General features: G+C 38.4%; 1 protein-coding gene across 1 annotated transcript in view; it reads right to left on the bottom strand.

The window, feature by feature from the left end:
* Positions 1 to 19,210, bottom strand: part of ryr2b (ryanodine receptor 2b (cardiac)) — an 84,870-nt gene that overhangs the window by 3,312 nt on the left and 62,348 nt on the right. Inside the window, exons 80-102 of the mRNA XM_085296510.1 lie at positions 18,332 to 18,431; positions 17,891 to 17,970; positions 17,042 to 17,118; positions 16,809 to 16,882; positions 16,499 to 16,579; positions 16,201 to 16,289; positions 15,813 to 15,941; positions 15,360 to 15,464; positions 15,025 to 15,106; positions 13,662 to 14,938; positions 13,431 to 13,492; positions 12,817 to 12,958; positions 12,579 to 12,665; positions 12,126 to 12,338; positions 11,841 to 11,971; positions 10,460 to 10,502; positions 7,529 to 7,665; positions 6,659 to 6,719; positions 6,169 to 6,315; positions 5,821 to 5,955; positions 4,736 to 4,892; positions 4,544 to 4,608; positions 1,299 to 1,399 (exon numbers count right to left, since the gene is read on the bottom strand). Coding sequence (XP_085152636.1) covers positions 1,299 to 1,399; positions 4,544 to 4,608; positions 4,736 to 4,892; positions 5,821 to 5,955; positions 6,169 to 6,315; positions 6,659 to 6,719; positions 7,529 to 7,665; positions 10,460 to 10,502; positions 11,841 to 11,971; positions 12,126 to 12,338; positions 12,579 to 12,665; positions 12,817 to 12,958; positions 13,431 to 13,492; positions 13,662 to 14,938; positions 15,025 to 15,106; positions 15,360 to 15,464; positions 15,813 to 15,941; positions 16,201 to 16,289; positions 16,499 to 16,579; positions 16,809 to 16,882; positions 17,042 to 17,118; positions 17,891 to 17,970; positions 18,332 to 18,431 — 3,575 coding nt within the window. The remainder of the gene's footprint in view (positions 1 to 1,298; positions 1,400 to 4,543; positions 4,609 to 4,735; positions 4,893 to 5,820; positions 5,956 to 6,168; positions 6,316 to 6,658; positions 6,720 to 7,528; positions 7,666 to 10,459; positions 10,503 to 11,840; positions 11,972 to 12,125; positions 12,339 to 12,578; positions 12,666 to 12,816; positions 12,959 to 13,430; positions 13,493 to 13,661; positions 14,939 to 15,024; positions 15,107 to 15,359; positions 15,465 to 15,812; positions 15,942 to 16,200; positions 16,290 to 16,498; positions 16,580 to 16,808; positions 16,883 to 17,041; positions 17,119 to 17,890; positions 17,971 to 18,331; positions 18,432 to 19,210) is intronic.

Raw genomic sequence — 19,210 nt, 5'->3', positions numbered from 1 at the left:
ATCCTATTGTACTTATTGTGGTACTCTTGAGCATTTCAATTAGCAGTCTGTGTATGTAAATGACTATGGCTTTCTTAATGTAATACATACAGCTTTACATAGGTGTCTTATAATATACAGATAAACTGTGTTCTTGGTGGATACAGAGTTTGGTCAAATGCATGTATTTTTAGGTTAGGAGGTGTTTTGATTCTTACTGGACTGTCATTACACATATCACAATAAAATGATTAACAAAGCACAGAGACACTCACAGACCACTTTATTACATATATTTTGCTAGCACCAGGTTGAATCCTTTTTGCCTTTTTCATGGCATGGGTTTAACAAGGTGCTGGAAACAATCCTCAGAAATGTTGGTCTAATCTGTTGCTGCAGATTTTTCAGCTGTACATTAGTAATTCAAATCTCCTCTTCCACCACATCTCATTGGTACTCTAATGGAGATATGGGGACTGTGGAGCTACAGTGAGGAAACCTGTCTGAGATTATTTGAAATGTGTGACATGGTGCATGAACTTGCTCTAATCAGCCATCAGAAAATGTACACTGTGGTTATAAAGGGATGGCTGTGGTCAACAAAACTCAAATAGGCTGGGATGTTTAAATTATGTTCAGATGATACTAAGAAAATATTGCTCATACCATTACAACACCACCATCACCAGCCTGATACATTGTTATGAGGTAGGATGTATACGTATCTAATGCTGTTAATGCCAAATTCTGATCATGCCATCTGTGTGGTTGTGTGGAAAACCCAGGCCAGCCTGTCTGGCTCTAACGGCAGAACCAGAAAATAATTTACTGAAAATCATCTTTTTTCTCCATTGCGATGCTCAGTTTTACCTTCAGCAAGTCATTGCGACCATGTCTGCGTGCCCAAATTCACTGAGTTGCTGGAATGTCATTGGCTGATTAGTTATTTGCATTAACAAGCAGTTGAACAGGTATACCTAACAAAGTGGCCATTGAGTATAAGTGAAAAATAGAACTTAAAGACAATGGTTTGAATCTGAATTGCAAGCTGTGGTAAACAAAGTTTTATACTGAGAGCTAAACTTGAGAAAGGAGATGAACTTATAGCAATGATTTATGGAGACATACAGATACACAGCCAAGTGTGTTAATTAGATTTATAATGTTTGCATTTTATAACTGTTCAGTGGTGACAAAGCATGCATAAAACTTACAAATGTAAACATGACCAATGCGTAAGAACTTAGTTTTAATATTTCTAAAATTAGGTCGAGTTGATATCAAACCCAGGCATAAAACCAGCGCTTTGATGAACTCACAGATAGTTGGCCAGGTTGTGCTCCTGAAGCGTGTGAGTCTCAAAGCCATGAGGAACCGTATCAAAGTATTCACTTCCCATTCCACATATAAAACATTTGGTCTGCAGGAAGAGAAAGTAAAATGCAATGGTTCATGAAACAGATTTGGACAAACATGATGTTCCCCAGACTAAATTAGAAAGACCAGAAGCCCGTTGTTTTAGTGCTCTGTGATTCAAATGTGGTATTTAGCCTGCTAGCACAACAATCTGACACCTTTTTTTTCTTAAACAAATGCACTGAGAGGACACCCACATAAGGAAAATACAAGTAAGAAGAGAAACCTAATATTCCTTTTGCAAGCCACTGTGCAACACTTCGGGGATACTGAAAGTTGATTCTGATCATCTGACCGTAGCTTTCCCAGCCTTGTAAAGAGGACAGTTGTATAATGATTAAAACTCAAATGAGCCATGAGCAGCTGAACACACAAAGAGTTGGGAAATGGTCGCAATCACAGCATTAGAAGATGTAGTCTTAGGGTTTTCACATAAATGCCCTCCTTGACTCCCCACTCAAACCATGCGTTCCTCCCTGTCCAGGATGTGTACATCCTTGTAACTGAAAAAGCGGTCACCAGTCTTTAGGTGTAAACAGACAGCAGAGTCCTGGCCTGATGAGTAAGGTCTTCTGTGTTCTGCCATCTGCTAAGCCAGTGGCTTTCTTGATATATAATAGCAGTCCTCTCGTTACTTAAATGCGTACACTATATTGTTTCATTTGTGTCAGGGGACCCAATCATCGACACATACCAATTTTTGGCTTGTTTGGGGGTTTGAATGTCACAAAGACAAAGTGTTTAAAAAAAAAAGAAAGATGCTTTGGGAAAACCAAAGAACCTGTTTGTGCTGTGACAGTGATTGAAAAGAAGCAATAAGGAAATGTGTGTTTTGAGTTTAATGCATTTTAGGTCATTTCTATTTATGGCAAATAATGGTGGAATGGAGCTCAACCTGATTTATCATTGCTGAGAGCAGCAGAGCTTAATGCCCCTATAATACAACATCTGGAAAAGCAGGTGTAAAATCTGTGACACTGTTTTTTATTTTGTGACACAATGACAAATATAACATATACAGTAGAAAGCAAGAACACATTAGACGAAGATGTCGGAAAAACTGTCACAAGCCTATACCGAATTAACACAATGTATCGCTATTTTTAACAGTTTCACAGCCCCAGCTTGCATCTGCTCTATTCAGCCTTCAGCAATCTGTAAAATATTTTATTTTTGCTTGAATTTCTTCTGAATGTTTTGCAGTCAGCTGAACCACAGCTCTTTACTATATTTTATGTTGTTATTGTTTTCTCTGTGAATGTGGAATGGCAGATGCTGACTTAAATGTTAATGACAATAACAACTATATGAGTACACTCTTTTCAGACAGTAGCTCACCAGTTTTGTCAGACTAAGTGTACTACCCTGTTTCCTCAGTCTGGTAATCAAAGGTCTAGTTTTCGATTACTTGGCTGCCTCTCCTGCACCTTTGGGCTTTTTTGCTTCCTTCTAGTGTCAGACTGTCTTTCTAACTTTATGTCTGTTTTTAGGTTCTGATTCTCACGGTTTGTTAAAGCCTTATAGATATACCAGTGAGGGTTTTAGCCTGGCTCCCTGGTTCACTGGGTTCAGCAAAATAACCCTAACAAATAACTATTCTTTAAATAACAAACAGTGCATTTCCATTTGTTTTTCTACTCCTTCTAGCTTCTATGTATGGGCACATGAGCATTCAAACATGAGAGAAACAAGACTGAAAGACTGAAAACAACAAATGCATATTTTATGAATACTTTATTATTTTTTAATCAACAATTTGTTTTTGTCAGACTAGAGTTTCTGTGCTGACAAGTCACTAATCATTCAAGAGAAAGAGATAATGGTACCCTCTCATTAGTGCTAATGGTACATTTGTTTCCTGTGAAACAAGCCCCATAACTGAATGTACTTCCTTTATGTAATTGTATGTGTGTATGTGTGCAGTTTGTTTGCTCCCACATACTTAAGTTACAGCTGAAGTCTGTACTATGAAACAGGATTTCATCTTATCCAGGTAACTTCAGGATTAACCAGAGTTTTCTGTACTATGAAATGCTGTTTCACCACCTACTGACCAATCGAGTCTTCAGAAAACAACTGATTTGAGGCCTGAGGGATCCTTGATCTCTCAGACTTCTATGAACAGATAGTAGGATGGTCTAAAGTTTTTCAACAACATCTGAAGCCTTTGTGTTTCATAAATATTATATTACTATATTGTTTTATATGCTTTAAAACATGATTTGTATGTTTTAACCTTATGCTAAAGTCTACATTTGAATTCTGATATATATATATATATATATATATATATATATATTCATTATTCTGAGACCATTAAAGGATGCAGCTGAAAGAACAAAAAGTAAAACAAAAAAATTAAATACTAGATTACTTGTCCTAATTGTAGAGCTATTAAACTGATAAGTCTGTCAACTTACACAGTTGGCATTTTTCCCCACTTTCCTTTCTGGCTTCAAATAGGCTAGACTTTGTTAATATACTAGATCTTTTACAGTCTTCCTGTCCAAAGCACCAAAAGCATACACACATTCATGCAGCACTTCTAATACTAAACAACTGTGCAGCACTTTTCCTCTCACACACACTGCTTTGTGTGCAGAAGCTGTCATGTTTCGTCAGTATTATTTGCTTAACCTCTTGATATTTTTTCCATATTATTGCTTTATCCTCATTTCCAAAAACCAGGAACTCTGCTGCCAGAATACTTATCCATCTATGTTTTTGAGATGCTGCCAGTGCCACAAAGAGAGGAAACCCGAGTTAATAACCAGCTTTGTGTGACCACTTATTCTGATTGCTGGTGTTAAGGTAAGTGAATCCAGGTAAAAGAAAGACACTCTAGGCATGTTGAAATCGCTTCATAGTACCAAACCCTGGTATCAAACTTAGCCACAGAAGCTGCTGCTACATAAACATGGTGCAAAGGACAATATAAAGCTTTTATAGGACATTTATATCTCACAATGCTGGATTATGTATTGTTGGAAATTGATTTTGCTCAAAATATGGAAACAAACAAAAGAAATTGTGGTTGCTTACTGCAATATAATGCGTATATTAATAACAAGTGGGGTTTTTTTTAATAACAGGGCTATCACCAATAGAAATATACTGTGAATGTGTGAGACAAAGTGTCAAATCTCACCTCCATATCCTCCTTCACCTGTTCCTGTTGGTCACGAAGCTCTCCAAAGGCATCAATTATCAAGCCTAAGAGCAACATCATGAGCTTTTTCAGTACATGTTGATGCATGATAAATTCTTTATTTCCAGTTAATTTTAAGTTGCAAAACAAATTCACCGTGTGTGTGTGTTTGTGTGCGTGTGTGTGTCTTACCCTGGATAATGGCCAGGAGGATGACAATGACAAAGAAGAAAAACGTAATATCAAAGACAATCCGTTCCACCTCAAACTCATCTCCAGCAGGATCCTCGATCTCATCGCCAATTCCACCGCCTGCACGCACTCCCACATACATGTGGAACATGTAACACTAAAATAAATAAATAAATATTCTGTATGAGGATCAGAGCACTTCTCCCTCAATTTATTCCTCCCTTTAACTTTGCTAGTGGTGTGAAGTATTGAAGAATACTTGTTAATATTGAAGCTCAATAAAGAATTTATTCTCTGCATTTTCATCCCTCTATTCATGTTTGTTGCTATTGGGGAGAAAAAATATTAAACTGCCATTACTTCTACATTTTTAAACAATAGTGCAAGTTTTGTTTCTCATCAATCTTCTCAGACATGTATTCCCCTTCGGGGAGTATAAGGCAAGACAGATTAACATTCAAGTTGTCTAGCAAGGGCTACACTGTGCTTTAACTGCCAAGGACAATATTTTCCACAAGGAATTTGAACAAAATCTAAATATCAAAGATTTTTCCATACAAGTCTTCTGCTTTGGATTCATACGCTTTCATTGTACTCGTCTTTAAAATGGTACGGCAATGACTGTAGAGCGATTGATACAACAGCACGGTGAGTGAGACTGAGGGTTTACCGTAATATCCCTCACCTCCTATATTAACAGGGCTTCATTCAAATGCTTTTACTTCCCATCCGCCTGCATATGTGAGTGACAGTGGAGTCCATATTAGAATAGAGCAGGCAGTGGGGTGTTAATATTTTGAGTGGCCAAACAAAGGGCTGTGCTGAGGCTTCGGGGGCTGTTTTCTCTCAAAGTGTCCATCATTTTATAGAAAAAAAAACTTGATGGAATAAGACATGAGGCTGTTTTCATTTGAACAATAGGGATCCCTGTCAGAACCTTCCTCTACCTCTCTCACTGTGCAGGTAGAAAAGGAGGTGGGTGGCTGTGTTTGCATTATAAAGATAAGCACAAAAAGATAGCGACGGTGATAAGAGGCAGATATATGTGGAGGGAGAGTGTGTGTCAATATGCACATTAAACTCACAGTAAGCATGTCATTGCACTTCATGTCTTGGATGTCCTTGTCATCACTTTTGTTGTAGAACTTTCTGAAGAAGTTGAAGGCTACAACGGTGTAGAGGTACACCACAACAGCCAAGAGGCCCACGGTAAGGATCAACTGACAAGCACACATACATAATTAGAAAATGACAGACAGAGGCAGACGGGCTTTAATACACTACTTCTTCTTTAATACACAACTCAATATAACCTCACAAGGTGAAAGCAAACATCAGATGCATTGTAGCTGCACCCATGAACACACATGGAAACTGATGGAGAGAGAATTAAAGACAGATCCACGCAGATATGCAAATGCACAAACACACACCTGTTTGCCATTATGTGTGACAGAGGAGAGGATGGTACGAAGTGTCTTGAAACCCATAGCGATATCCAAAAGGTGGGCAGCAAAGAAGAAGTTGTTATAATGTCCCAGAAACGACATGGTCATGTACCATGCCAAGTACAAGAAGGACTGTAAGTGCACACACGAGCACAACCAAACATAAGAAACACAACCAATATAGATTACAAGGACAGATAAAGAGACAAATGTGTATTTTAGATAAGTCGAATAAAAAGGATATTAACATCTCCTCCTCTGCTGTACGCCCAATTTTATCAAAACAAATCGTAGCGTGGTAGAATGACAGATTAACAAAAGAGGAATAGGCCATAAAATATCGGATACGTTTTACAACCACTGCCTGGTAACATTAACCAAATAGTTAACATAAATTGCAGGCTGTAACACCTTTTCTTTGGCTTATAACCAAACTGAGCAAAAGTCATAAACTATTAGATGCAATCCAACTTACATTGTCAGTGAAAACTACACCTAGTTTCCAGACCTGATACTTCATGTCAATGGAGTTGCATCTGAAAAAAAATATGATATGATTAATTAATAAAAAAAATAATTGATAGACAATAACAAGAACAATTAAACAAGGTCAAAATGTTAGTGATTTAGATCAGAGCCTTGACCTACTGTGTTTTTATATTTTTAAAAGTTATGGGGCTTTTTCTTAGAATATTATGTTCTTCCTCAAGTACAGCATAATGTTCTAGGACCTTTTTTTACCTGTTACATAACATATACACACAGACACAGACACACACGCACACAATGTTCGCAGAACCATTATTAAAAATGCCACGGGCTATTAATAATCATTTGCCTGAAATGTTATTTTACTAACAAGGCCCACACAAGAGCCAAACATAACAGTAAATAAACCCAGACTGTTAATGTATTTCACCAGAGACCCATTTTGTAGTCCAATTCACTTCCACAGTAAAATGCATTAGAAAATGGGCTGTATCGATTTCATATTTAAATTTTTCTATGTCATTCCCAGACAGCCTGTATACTAGCTATCCTCCAGATAAGTAGCTGCATTATTGCGATCACTGCAAGCTTCTTTGTGTACAGCTGCCTACCTAATCCATATTATGGAGGCCTGTCAGGAAAGAATTATTTGTATTTATTAAAATGCATATACAATAGAGAAAATGAGACTGTGTTCTTGCATGCATTAAACCTTTCTATAGCAATGTCATAAATAACGAAAAACTACACCATAATTTTGTCTGAAATTACACGCAGAGCTACATAAATGACACATTGGACCTCAGATGTTTTCCATGAATCTTTTTAAGAATGCACAATTGCAAACTCTACTCACAGAGCACTCCAGGCAGCATCTCTCTTGAGCCTCTTCTTTGTTTTTGTTTCAGAATTAAGGTCTAAAGCAGCCTTGTCCAGACCTAGGAGTTCACTTATCTTCTCGCAGCCATAAAAGTCACCGTACTTATCCATCACCTGAACAGGGAAGAAGACATGTTTGCATCGTGACGCAAGCAATGTGTTCTTCAGTGTATCGTCACATGAATTACACAAGACAATGATAAATGGTATTTGGAGTAATACTGAATTCTGCATAGTCTAAGTGTAACGAAACAAAGATTGTCAGACACTTGTGTTGCAAATGTTTTGGGGGTGTTTTTGTTTAGTTTTGCTTGTTTGGACAGTTGTGTGAATGACTGGCACAAACACTGGTTTTAAAGTAATCAACACATTTGTGTTGATGCAGACTTTACCATTTACCTTCCTGATAGAATGCACAGGCGTTGCATCTTGGTTTAAAAATATTGACTTAGGCTCATGACAAATACATGAGTTTCAACTTTATGTGACTGAATCTATTAAAATAAGAGCCAAGCTTTATTATAAAGCCCATTTGCCATTACAAACCCAGGCACTCTGAAGTCTGGCAAGCAATATCACAAACCTTCTAACCATCTATTTTACTGCAAGTTCTTAAAATGATGCAATCAAGGGTATTAAATGCAATGTGGGAGTGCCAGGTGTATTTTATGTAGACCAACTGTCCATGAAGTGGCAAAAAGCCAAAACCAAAGTCAAAGTGCTTTAATGAAATTCAAAGTCAAAACACTACTTTCCAGTCCTGACATTTTCTTCTTTAAATGAAGGTGTTTGTGCAAAAATTACTTAATAAATTATTAATTACGCCTTACAACCAGGTGCCTATCATAAAACTTGCAGTGTATAGGCAAGGGCCACATTGCAGTGCAGAACAATTTAACAAAAAGCAAGCTTTAGTAGCAGACTACATAGTCCAAAAATGCATACTTCAATAGGTAAACAAAAATTACAAGGAGCTCACTGAGAGTAGCAGACAGAGAACGACTCAACAAGGACAAAATGGAACACATTTCTATGCTGTATATACACAGAAGACTGACTACTCCCGAGAGAAGAGTGAAAACAATCAGGGAGTCAGGGGAAGACAGACAGGAAGCAAAACTAGCACACAACCCTCAAAGGATAAACTCAAAACCAAATAAAACACAAATCAAAAACAGCAGTAACACTAGAACAGCACAGAAATCATGACAAGAACCAGAACTCAGGAATGTCAAACAAGAATCAGAAGAACTAAGCCACTAAGTTTAACCTAATAGGATGATATTGAAACCATGATATGAAACCAAGACCCAAGCGAATAAGTATTAGAATATCAGTAATGCCTAACAGAAATCCAAACATTAAACTACAACTTAACAAAACCCGAGAGCCACAGCAGTCGCTGTGAGAACCCGTCATATCTATTTTTTTGTTCAAATATACACTGCCAGGAAAATGCAATATACAGTACTGCTGTGAAATAAAATCAATACTTCCAAATATCCCTTCAGAAGCTGATGAGTACTACCATAAATACTAGCTGGATGTGTCTATGAAACCATATCACCAAAACAAAATGGCAAACCTATACTCATTCAAGTGTAAAGCACAAGTGATACAGTGAAATAAAGTTGTTGCTAACACTGTTCCTAACAAATCACTTCAAATGAGAGGGGAACAGCAGCATGTTCCAAACACTGAAGACTTTAAATATTTAAATAACTGCTTCCCCTGATAAAATGATCAGTGAATGTAGTTTGATGCAGCACACAAGGCCAGATTTAATAAGTCATCCGCATAAAGTGAGGCTGCAATCGCAAGAATGTGCCAATAAGAGTGGAGCAAATTAGCAGCGCCAAAATAACACAGTACATTAATAAAGTGTACACATCTGTTTCTATTGAAATTACTGTTACTGCCGCACATGCATGAATGTGTGGGGTCTTTTTTCCTGCGTGCTACAGGCATTTACTCAAATCAAATAAAGCCATCTGACTCTAATCTGCCTGTACAAAAAACAAATACTGTATTCAAAATGTTGATCTGCATTCATTGACACCTTAACAACATTAAGACTTAGACACAAGTCTAACATGTGTGAGATCTGATGGTAGTGCTGCAGAGATCCGTGTGGATACTTTTGAGCAAAGATAGGTTTTCAATAATATTTCTGTGTATAAATGTGACTAAAAACCAAACACAGCAAAATGAAATACTCGCTATAAAACTCGACTTTGCTGCTGATAATACATCTATGGCTTGCAGGCCTCTTGAACTAGGCAACTAATCCTTCTCCTCCTCCTTACACTCTACATTCAGTTCTGCTCCGCTACCAAAAAAAGAAAAAGCAGAAGCACCAGAAAAATATGGGACACTGGTCATTCAGGGTAAGTACCTGCAAACCTTAGTAAATCACATTTGGATGATTGATTTAGATACTGTCCTCCCTAAATTCTGCACTCAGAAAGGGAAAATCCTAAGGCCAGCCAAGAAAGTAATGTGTATGTGTCTCTTTAGTAAATCTCAAAAGTAGTTATTTTAATCCCAAAGGAGGTAATCCCAAACCCTTAGTAAAGCCCCCAGTAGCTTTCCTACCAGTGCATTACAAGTTGAATTTCTATGAGTCACATTAAGTGTTCCTAAATTGGGGGGGAAAGACCAAAAAGGGCTTTCTTAAAGCAGACAATGACAATGATCTCCTTTTTTAAACTACAGAGACATAATCAATGAGAAGGCTGAAGGTGTTGCACTGTCTATTGAGGCAAGAAAATCATTTTGGTATTTTACAGGGAAATAATGACACCTGTGATGAAACGGTAAATGTCATTATGTTTCTTAATGCAATGTAACTACATGGAATATGCACATAATTATATAAATGCATAAGCACTTTTAGACCAGACCTTACCTTTCTCTTCACAAATTTATCCCAGTAATTGCTTGGAAATGATCTGAAAACATAAAGAGTAAGAGACTCATTCATATGGGAGGAACAGAAACTGTAACATTTACTGAAGCAACATTGAGTGAAAAATTTCAGCCTGCCACTTCAATATGTATACACTCACCAGCCACCTCATTAGTTACACCTTGCTAGAAACATGTTAGGCCCTATTCTGCCTTCAGAACTGCTTTAATTTACAGGTGCTGGAAACATTCCCTAGAGATTGTGGACTATATTGACAGCACAGGGTCATGCAGTTCCTACAGATTTGTCAGCTGCACATGCATGATGCAAATCTTTCATTCCACCATATCCCAGAGGTATCCTATTGGATTGGCATTTGGTGACCATGGAGGCCATTTGAGTACAGTGAACTCATTGCCATGTTCAAGACACCAGCTGGAGATGTTAACTTTGTGACATTGTACATTATCGAGCTGGAAGCAGCCATCAGAAGATGGGCACACTGTGGTCATAAAGGGATAGATATGGTCAACAACAACACTAAGGTAGGCTGTGGTGTGGAAATTATAATGTTGATAATAAGGGCCCCAAAGGGTGCCAGCAAAATTACAGTCACAGCATTACACCATCAGCAACCAGAACCCTTGATACAAGGTCGGATGCAGCTATGCTTTTATGTTGTTTACACCAAATTCTGACCCCACCATTCAGATCTAGCAGCAGAAATCAAGACTCATCGCACCGGCCGACATATTTCCAATCTCCTATCGTCTAATTTGGTGAGCCTCTGTTTATTGTATCCTCAGTTTCCTGTTTTTAGCTGATAAAAGTGTCACCCAGTGTGGTCTGCTACTCTAGCCCATCTGCTTCAAGGTTTGACATATTGTGCTTTCAGACATGATACTGAGTAGTTATTTGAGTTATTGTTGCCTTCCTATCAGCTCAAAGCAGTGTGGGCATATTCCCCTGACCTTAGACATCAACATGGCATTTTCACCCAAAGATCTGTCGCTCACTGGATATTTGCCCTTTTCTCTGTAAACCCCAGTTGGAAAATCCCAGTAGATTAGCAGTTTTCTGAAATACTCAGACTAGTCCACCAAAAACAATGCCACTTAAATCACCTTTGTCCCTCATTCTGGTGCTCAGTTTGAAATTCACCAAGTCGTATTGATCATGTCCTCATGGCTGTTGCCATGTGATTGGCTGATTTGATATTTGGCTTAAAGCCAAGTCAGTCAAGCCTACCTAATGAAAAGTCCAGCAAGTACTAGGTGTCAGTAGCAGGTTTCTTAGATTTGAAGTACAAAACAGGCTGTTATTTGATTTTTCCATTACTTTATGAATAAAAATGATATTAAAACACAAGTCATGAACATACGGGGTGTTAATTGCCAGTCGGTCCCATTGGCCTTTGATGTCTTCCTCAGGAGGCTGTTTTGTCACATAGAGTCCATCAAACTCCAGCCTTCGTGCCACTTCCTTCTCACGTTTGAAGATTACTAATGGTACCTTTCAATCAAATGCACTACAATAGTCACTATATTCTTTGAATAAGTACACCAGTAATACACTTACAAAACATTCAAGTTAATAATTTACTTCATGGCTCTTGACAGGTAAAAAGTGATTATATAAAGTGAAAGAAGTTCTTAAACTGGTATACCTTGAGGCAGTAATAACCAATAATACAACAGAAGGAGATGATTGTGTGTGCTACAGCCAGGAAATTGAGAGAGGGCTCCATGTATCCACTGTTTTCTTCAAGTACAAAATACACTCTGCCCTCACTGTTGTTGTCAGCATCAGAGTTCAGTTCTTCACCGTAGACAGATGTGGTCATTCCTTCCTCTTCTTTCAGGGTAGGAAACGGTGTTACCTTGGGTAGACAGTAGACCAAATATATAATACTTAAGACAAAGTTGACTTTTTTTGACAAAATATTAAAAACCATCTTTTTTAATATAAGAAATTCAATGTTGTTAAAGTAAAGCATCGACCGAGACTACCCAGTTTGACTCCCTGGGCTTCACAGCATGAAGTAGCAAATAATGGGCAAAAAAAATATGGACAAAACACACAACAGCACAAAATACTTGTCTCATTAGCACATTCCCACCTTGTAGAACAGAAGGACGAAATTGATTGCAAAGGTGATAAAAAGAGCCAGCAAGCGCAGATTATAAAAGTTCCTTGCAAAATAGTTCTGGAAAAAAGAAACAGAAAAAAATCTGAGGTGTGTGGCCTTTATATTTATGTGACTGTGGAGGAAAACTGACGTGGGTGTAAGGATGCATCCTTATCTACATTGTACTCATACATTCACAGCCATGTGTGTCTCTGTGTGTGCATATTACCAGCAGGCTCTTGTTATGAGTGCCAATTGTCTCCCAAAGGGCAGATTGTTGGCTCTGTGGTTCTTTTAACTTATTTGAGAATCTCTTGGCTCTCCCCCTTGCCTTTGCTTTCTCATTTCCAAGTTTCTTCTCAGACTTCTCTCTGCAAATAATCCATACGCAAACAGAGGGAAAGTCAAACAACCTTACTTTGACCAATATCTGGGATGATGAAAGCAGAATTTTGCCTGTGAAGATTTCAAACTTTTGATGTTAAATGTGATCTTAACCTTTGCTTTAAGCCCACATGAAAAGTCAGTGGTTTTTATATTTGAATGGCAGTGGCTCAACAGTGTAGTGGTCAGCATGTTTGCATAAGACCCAAGATTTTAGACCAGAGGGACACACAAATTCAGCCTCAGGGAATCAAATCAAATAAAACATGCAGGTCCATCTGTTGTTGTAACCCCTTGAGAGTTAAGGGAGCAGCCAGAAGGAGCAGCCTGTCATTTAGCAAAATATTTTTTATTGGTTTTAAACACACATTTTAGCGACTGTAACACTTAAAGTGTTATTGAGAAGTTAAAGAAAATCCCTCTTTGAGAACCAAATAAGAAAGCATGCAAGAGACTCACTCTGTGTTCATTTTTGTGTCTTCATTTTTATCCTCTGTGGTTGTGTGATCCTTAATTTGCTGCTTGTAAAATTCATTAAGAATCAAAGTTTAATATGAAGCTCAAACAGTATCAAAGTATTACAAATCAATGAAGCTTAGGACAAGTCCACACAGATGAAAAACCTTGGGAAAAATAAAATGTACTGAGCCACGAACATTAAATAAAACATTCTGAATGTAATTTTCATACCGTTATCTGATGCTTCTCAAAATCAGAGGAAGCACTGGTCCTGGAACTTGTGCTGAACAGGTCATCCAGACTGGCAGTGAGGTCTTGTGCTACAAGTTTGTATCGACCTTCCTCTTTCTTTAGTTTGAGGCCAAAAATGCTTGACAGTACATCCACCTCTCTGGGGGAGGTCACAGCTCCCATCTGCCCAATCTCCCTCAATTCTCTGTGGGACGAAAAACTGGCAGAGTACCTCCTCGGCTGATCCACACCACTTGGCACCTCTGTGACCTCATCAAGAGTTGGTTCAAGGATACCGCCAAGCAAGTCAGATATCCTAATCCTTTTGGCTCCCTCTATGAGCCCACCACTCACAAAAGCAATATACAGCACGTATAAGATGCTGTGAAATAAAACATAAATGGACCGTACCTGAGCCATACAAATGAATCGGACGAATAGAGCAGCCGACATGAGGATATCCTTCAGGGTCATCTTCATCAGTGTCTTTAGGTTTGTCAGAGAAAGTAGAGTTGAGAGAAATAGCCACCAATGAATCATGAAAAACATTCCCTGATTGCCCAGGCGTCGTTTATCCTCGACTTGTTTCCCAGTATTTCTTTCTCCGGTGTTAGAGCCAGATATCTGAGCTGCAAGCTGCATCTCAAAAATGGTGTCCTCACAGAAATTGACAAACATTTCCATTTTCTCTCTCTCTGCACCCTCGTTGACAACATCAAAAATGAACTGCCTCTTCGACTCTTTAACCTGTGGCTTCTCCCACTGTGTACGGCTATATTCGCTGATCTCAAAGTAGACGCGTTCGAAGCGCTTCCCACTGCCGAGGATCTCTATGCGTCCTAGACTGGGCTGAAAGTAAGTCAAAACACTTTCTGCCAGTTCCAAGAATGTCTTTAGTCTTGAATCGTTGGGCATGTGTTCTGACAAGTTGGTGAGGAGAACGGTGATGCTGAAGCCAATGTCTTTTGCTGGCTCATGGAAGCGATCCACAAAGGCCTCATAGTTCACAATTTCACCATCATTAGTCTCCATGCACGAAAGCAAGAAGTGGATCTCAGCCTGCGAGAGATGCTTGCAGTTTTCCATGGCTTTCTGGAAGTCCTTCCTGGATATGCTTCCCTGACGATCAGGATCATGTTCTCTGAAGGCTTCTGAGGAGGTGAGGTCTTTAAGTTTGAGGAACATGTCAAAAAACTTGAGAATCATTTCCACATTGCCTGACGATTCCACCAACATATCCACCATTTGCTTTCCAGTAGTTCCATTGACAACATTACCTGCATGAGGCACAGGAATGTCCTTACTTAATGATAAATGGTAACTTATTACTATCACAAACTGCAAAACAACAGAAGATATTTACCTTCTAACATGGAAAGCAAAAACACAACCATATCTTTCTGTAAATCCATGAGCTCCTTTAGAAGCTCTATTTGCCTTGAATCCTGTATGTGCAGAAAATATATTCATAGTTAAATTTTCATAAGTTGTACTACTGATTTCACATATTACACTGTGCACGAGTGGGCACATTATCAGAGGACAGTTTTATATTAAAAATAAATCTGAACTAAAAATGATGACTGCGGGGGTAGAAACCCTGCAGTACATGATCACCTAGAGCATTGTCAATTTTATGTCTTCTGAATTTTAAATGGAAACATGCATGGTCACTGTGAGTGGATTAATACACTGTACCTGAGAGAGCTTCATCTGCAGGTGCGCAAAGACATGGAGGAATCCCACAACAGCGTCCCAAAGACGGCTATGAGCTAGACTCTGCTGGTTCCCAGTACACGGACCCTGCATGCACACTCTGATAATATGAGCTGCTAGTAAAAGCAAAGTGAACTTATAGAGAAATAGACAGCTCTTTGCAGAAGCCCCCAGCTTGTGGATTTATGTAGAGTGTCTAGATTTAGACACTTTACATCTTACCCATCACAGAGTGCTATTACGAAGCAGTTTGATTGGTCCTAAATTAATTCTGCAGCATGACAAGAATTTGAAATATACAACCCCAAATTAACAGACTGCTGGGATCCTTAATTAAACATTTTAAAGACTACATTGTGGAACAAGTTCAAGTTTAATGAAGGCTACAGAGCTGGGCAATAAAATCACTATGGAATGTAATGGAAACAGACTTACCTGTATGTACTCAGTGAGAGTGTTGAAGACCTGTTTGGCCACTTCAATGGCCTTGGAGAAGTTGTGTTGACCTTGTGCATCAATCGCATCCTTACCTGAGTAGTACCAGTAGAAGTCACTGATGGACTCCTACAGTGTAGCAGAGGAAAATGTTTGTATTTCATGAGCACAACTAAAACGTTCTTTTAGAGACAAAACTATTGAAAAAGACAAAGAACAAATCCAATTCTACTATTGCACTCCAGCTAATTTAACTTTGCCTTATCTTTGGACAGATCTACTTGAAATTAAATCAATCAATCACTAAAACATTAGGCTCCACAAATGTGCCTTAAATGAAACACCAATACACAGCATTACAAATGAAAACTCATCACAGCGTGCCTACCTGTATCCTTAGTAAATAGTCTACAGTGGATATAATGATGTTGACAGTGGTGTTGTTGCCTGTTTGTGTTCTCAAGTAATTCTGGAAATCTAACACATAAGCAAAATATTATTAAAGTGGACAAATTGTTAAAAGTGAGCTTTGCATACATTAGGATTGGACAATATATATGTAGTACACAGCTGTTATAAGTCGCTGTTAAACTACAGTAATTTCCATCTATGTTTCTTCAATATATCAATATATTTTTGTGAACTCTTTGACAGAATGTAACTGGATACAGCAGAAAGCAATTAACCTGAGTTGTGTCCTTCACAGAGCAGCTGAAGGAAACGGAACAGGTCACAGGTTAGGTCTTTGTCAGGCATCACCTTTTCTCCTGGGAAAAAGATGGACAGAAAAAGGTGAGGGGAAAAAAAAAAAAAGCAGAGGTCTAAGGTTCATAAACCGAGTAAGATAATGTTCAAAGAATGAAGAGAACAGAAAATTAGGCCACTTTTGACTGTAAATTCAGAGTATGTTCAAGGCCATCGATCTCACAGCTGGCTCTTCTGCTGTGACATGGATTAATAGTAATAGATTTTTTTTTGCCTATTTGAATACAGTACCTGAGCTCTCGTCCGTGGCCATGCCTAATCCCTCTGCTTTGTTCTGCCTCTCAAAGGCATTCAGATCCAAAACACTGAACAGAAGAAAAGCAGGCACAACCACACAGAAAAAGAGCACAAGTAAAGCACTTGTACTCTTGCCTTTTTTATTTTAAATTAAATCAATCAGTATTTGAAACCTGCCAGCCTTTATAACATTTGACTTGATATCTAATTTTTCTACATTTACTCACCTGCATGACTGCATGAGCCCAGCCATGCTCTGAAAGAAGCCCACGTCTCGCTTCTCTTTTAGATAATCCAGCATTTTCTAAGCATCAAAGACAAGGTCTGATAAATGGACGATCTGATTTGAAACAGGGATAATTAGATTTATTACTGTGAGCATTGCTGCAGTAAGATGACAAAATTTGAAAAGGCTATGTTCTAATAAGGACAAATAATGACACGAGGGCACTTAGTTTAAACATTATTGTAGACCTATTTAACGTCCTGCAGTGAGACCAAAAAAAATCATTTTAATTTGCACAAACAGGCAAAAAAATTAGGACCACTCACAGATATATATGTATAATGTAAGCTCGGGTAAACACTCATAGTTCATATTGGTGGATGCAGGAGAAGTATGTAGATGTAAAGGCCTGCCCCAGCTTGTCAGGAACCAAATCACCATGATTAGATCTCTGAAATGGAAAGGCTTTCAAGGTGCCCATGGTCAGCACTGGGAATGCATACAACTTGCAGGATCTGTTGCCTTCTGGTCACATATTAAAAGGCACCGTCAGAGATCACACATCCAGCAGGGCAGACACAGAGGACCAACAGGTCACAGTGTTTTGGCTGACTGGTGTATCATTAGATACTCGTTTACTTTAAACTGAGATCTTTGATAAAACAGTTTCTTCCCTAAGTTATTCAATCCATGGTAATCATTTGTTTTATTATATAAAAACCTGAACTCCTATTTAAAATGAAGAAATAGCGAATGTCACAGAAGGTATATATCAGATCTATTTTGTGAATGTCAAGAAAAAAAAACCCATGTAAATAGTTTCAGGGGGAAAGCAATGAAATTACTGTACCTGCTGAACAGTGGCATTTCCTCCATTGAGAATAGCAATGCCTAACTTCAGTGTAGGGGCAATCATGGAGCCTATGGCACCTGAAATTAATCAAAAGAAAAGAAAAAGCATGGTACTGACTCCAAAGAATAACACTGCATGATGCACATTTGAAGAAAGGAGTGAAACACACTAAGCATCTACTCTCTTCACGTCAGTCTCAAGAAAATGAGCACTAAATCAATCAGAAAGAAAAAGATTACTTTCTCAGTTCCCTGCATGTGGGAATCTTTGCCGAGTATTCAGCTAACACAAATACTCTGACTTACTGCTGGCACATCTAAAGCAACAACATAATAAATTAGAAAGCAAAAGATTAATCTTAATATTTAAATTTCTATGATTTTAATATATTTTTCTATTACATTAAAATATTTTCTAATATTTGAATGTCTTTCCTACCTTTGCTGGCGCTGATAGTTTGCAGGACCATCTCAGAAGCTCCACGACAATGTAACCTGGCTTGCTGGTACAGCAACTTCTGTTTCTCCATCTCCTTCTCCTGAGGCAATGAAAAGATAATTCATGTTTTTATACACCATTTTATCAAATTGAATTTAACATAATGTTGACTATTAATAATCTATAACACTGTTCACAATAGAAATTGTAAAAACTAACTGTTAGGATGCCTGGGTCGTCGACCCAGGGTTTTTGAGTTTACGATATTATTTATACTGTCTAGTTTTTGGTTTCTTTAAGTTCTGTCTTATGGCTTAGGTCTCTGTCTTCTTTAGTTGCTCTGTCTCCCCTATCACCTGCATCCCCTTGTCTAGTTCGCGTCTATGTGTATCCTAAGTTCCTATATCCCCGTGTTCAGTCAGTGTTTGTGTCTGCCCTGTTCCCACGTCTCTGTTCCCTTTGTAGTGCCTGCATATGAGTCTGTGTCTTTGTTCAGTCTGTGTTATGTGTTTCCTGTTTTACTTTGAAAGTCCATGTCTGATGTTAATGTGTCTGGTTTTGCTTCCCCTTGTCTCGTTAGGCCTGATTTGCCCCAGCTGTGTTTCCCTCCTGTTACCCATTCCCTGATTGCTCCCTCTGTGTATTTAAGCCCTGTGTTTCTGTGTCCGTGTTGCGATCTACCGTTTATTTTGCTGTGTGTTTTGTCAATCTGCCGGTGTTAGTTTATTTTTGACCTTTTCCCCCAGTTATGTTATGTTTGAGTTCAGCATTAAAGCTGTTTTGGTTTAAGTTCTGTCTCCGGAGTCTGCACCTTGGGTCCTATTCCTGTCTGCACACAGCCACACCTAACCGAAGATCGCGACCAGAACATGGACCCAG

This window comes from Mchenga conophoros, linkage group LG13 (genome assembly GCF_057382185.1).
Source record: "Mchenga conophoros isolate Kocher_MC1m ecotype Shallow Benthic linkage group LG13, M_conophoros_male_GT1.1, whole genome shotgun sequence".
Taxonomy (NCBI): Eukaryota; Metazoa; Chordata; class Actinopteri; order Cichliformes; family Cichlidae; genus Mchenga; species Mchenga conophoros.
This window is presented reverse-complemented; position numbering and strand designations above follow the sequence as displayed.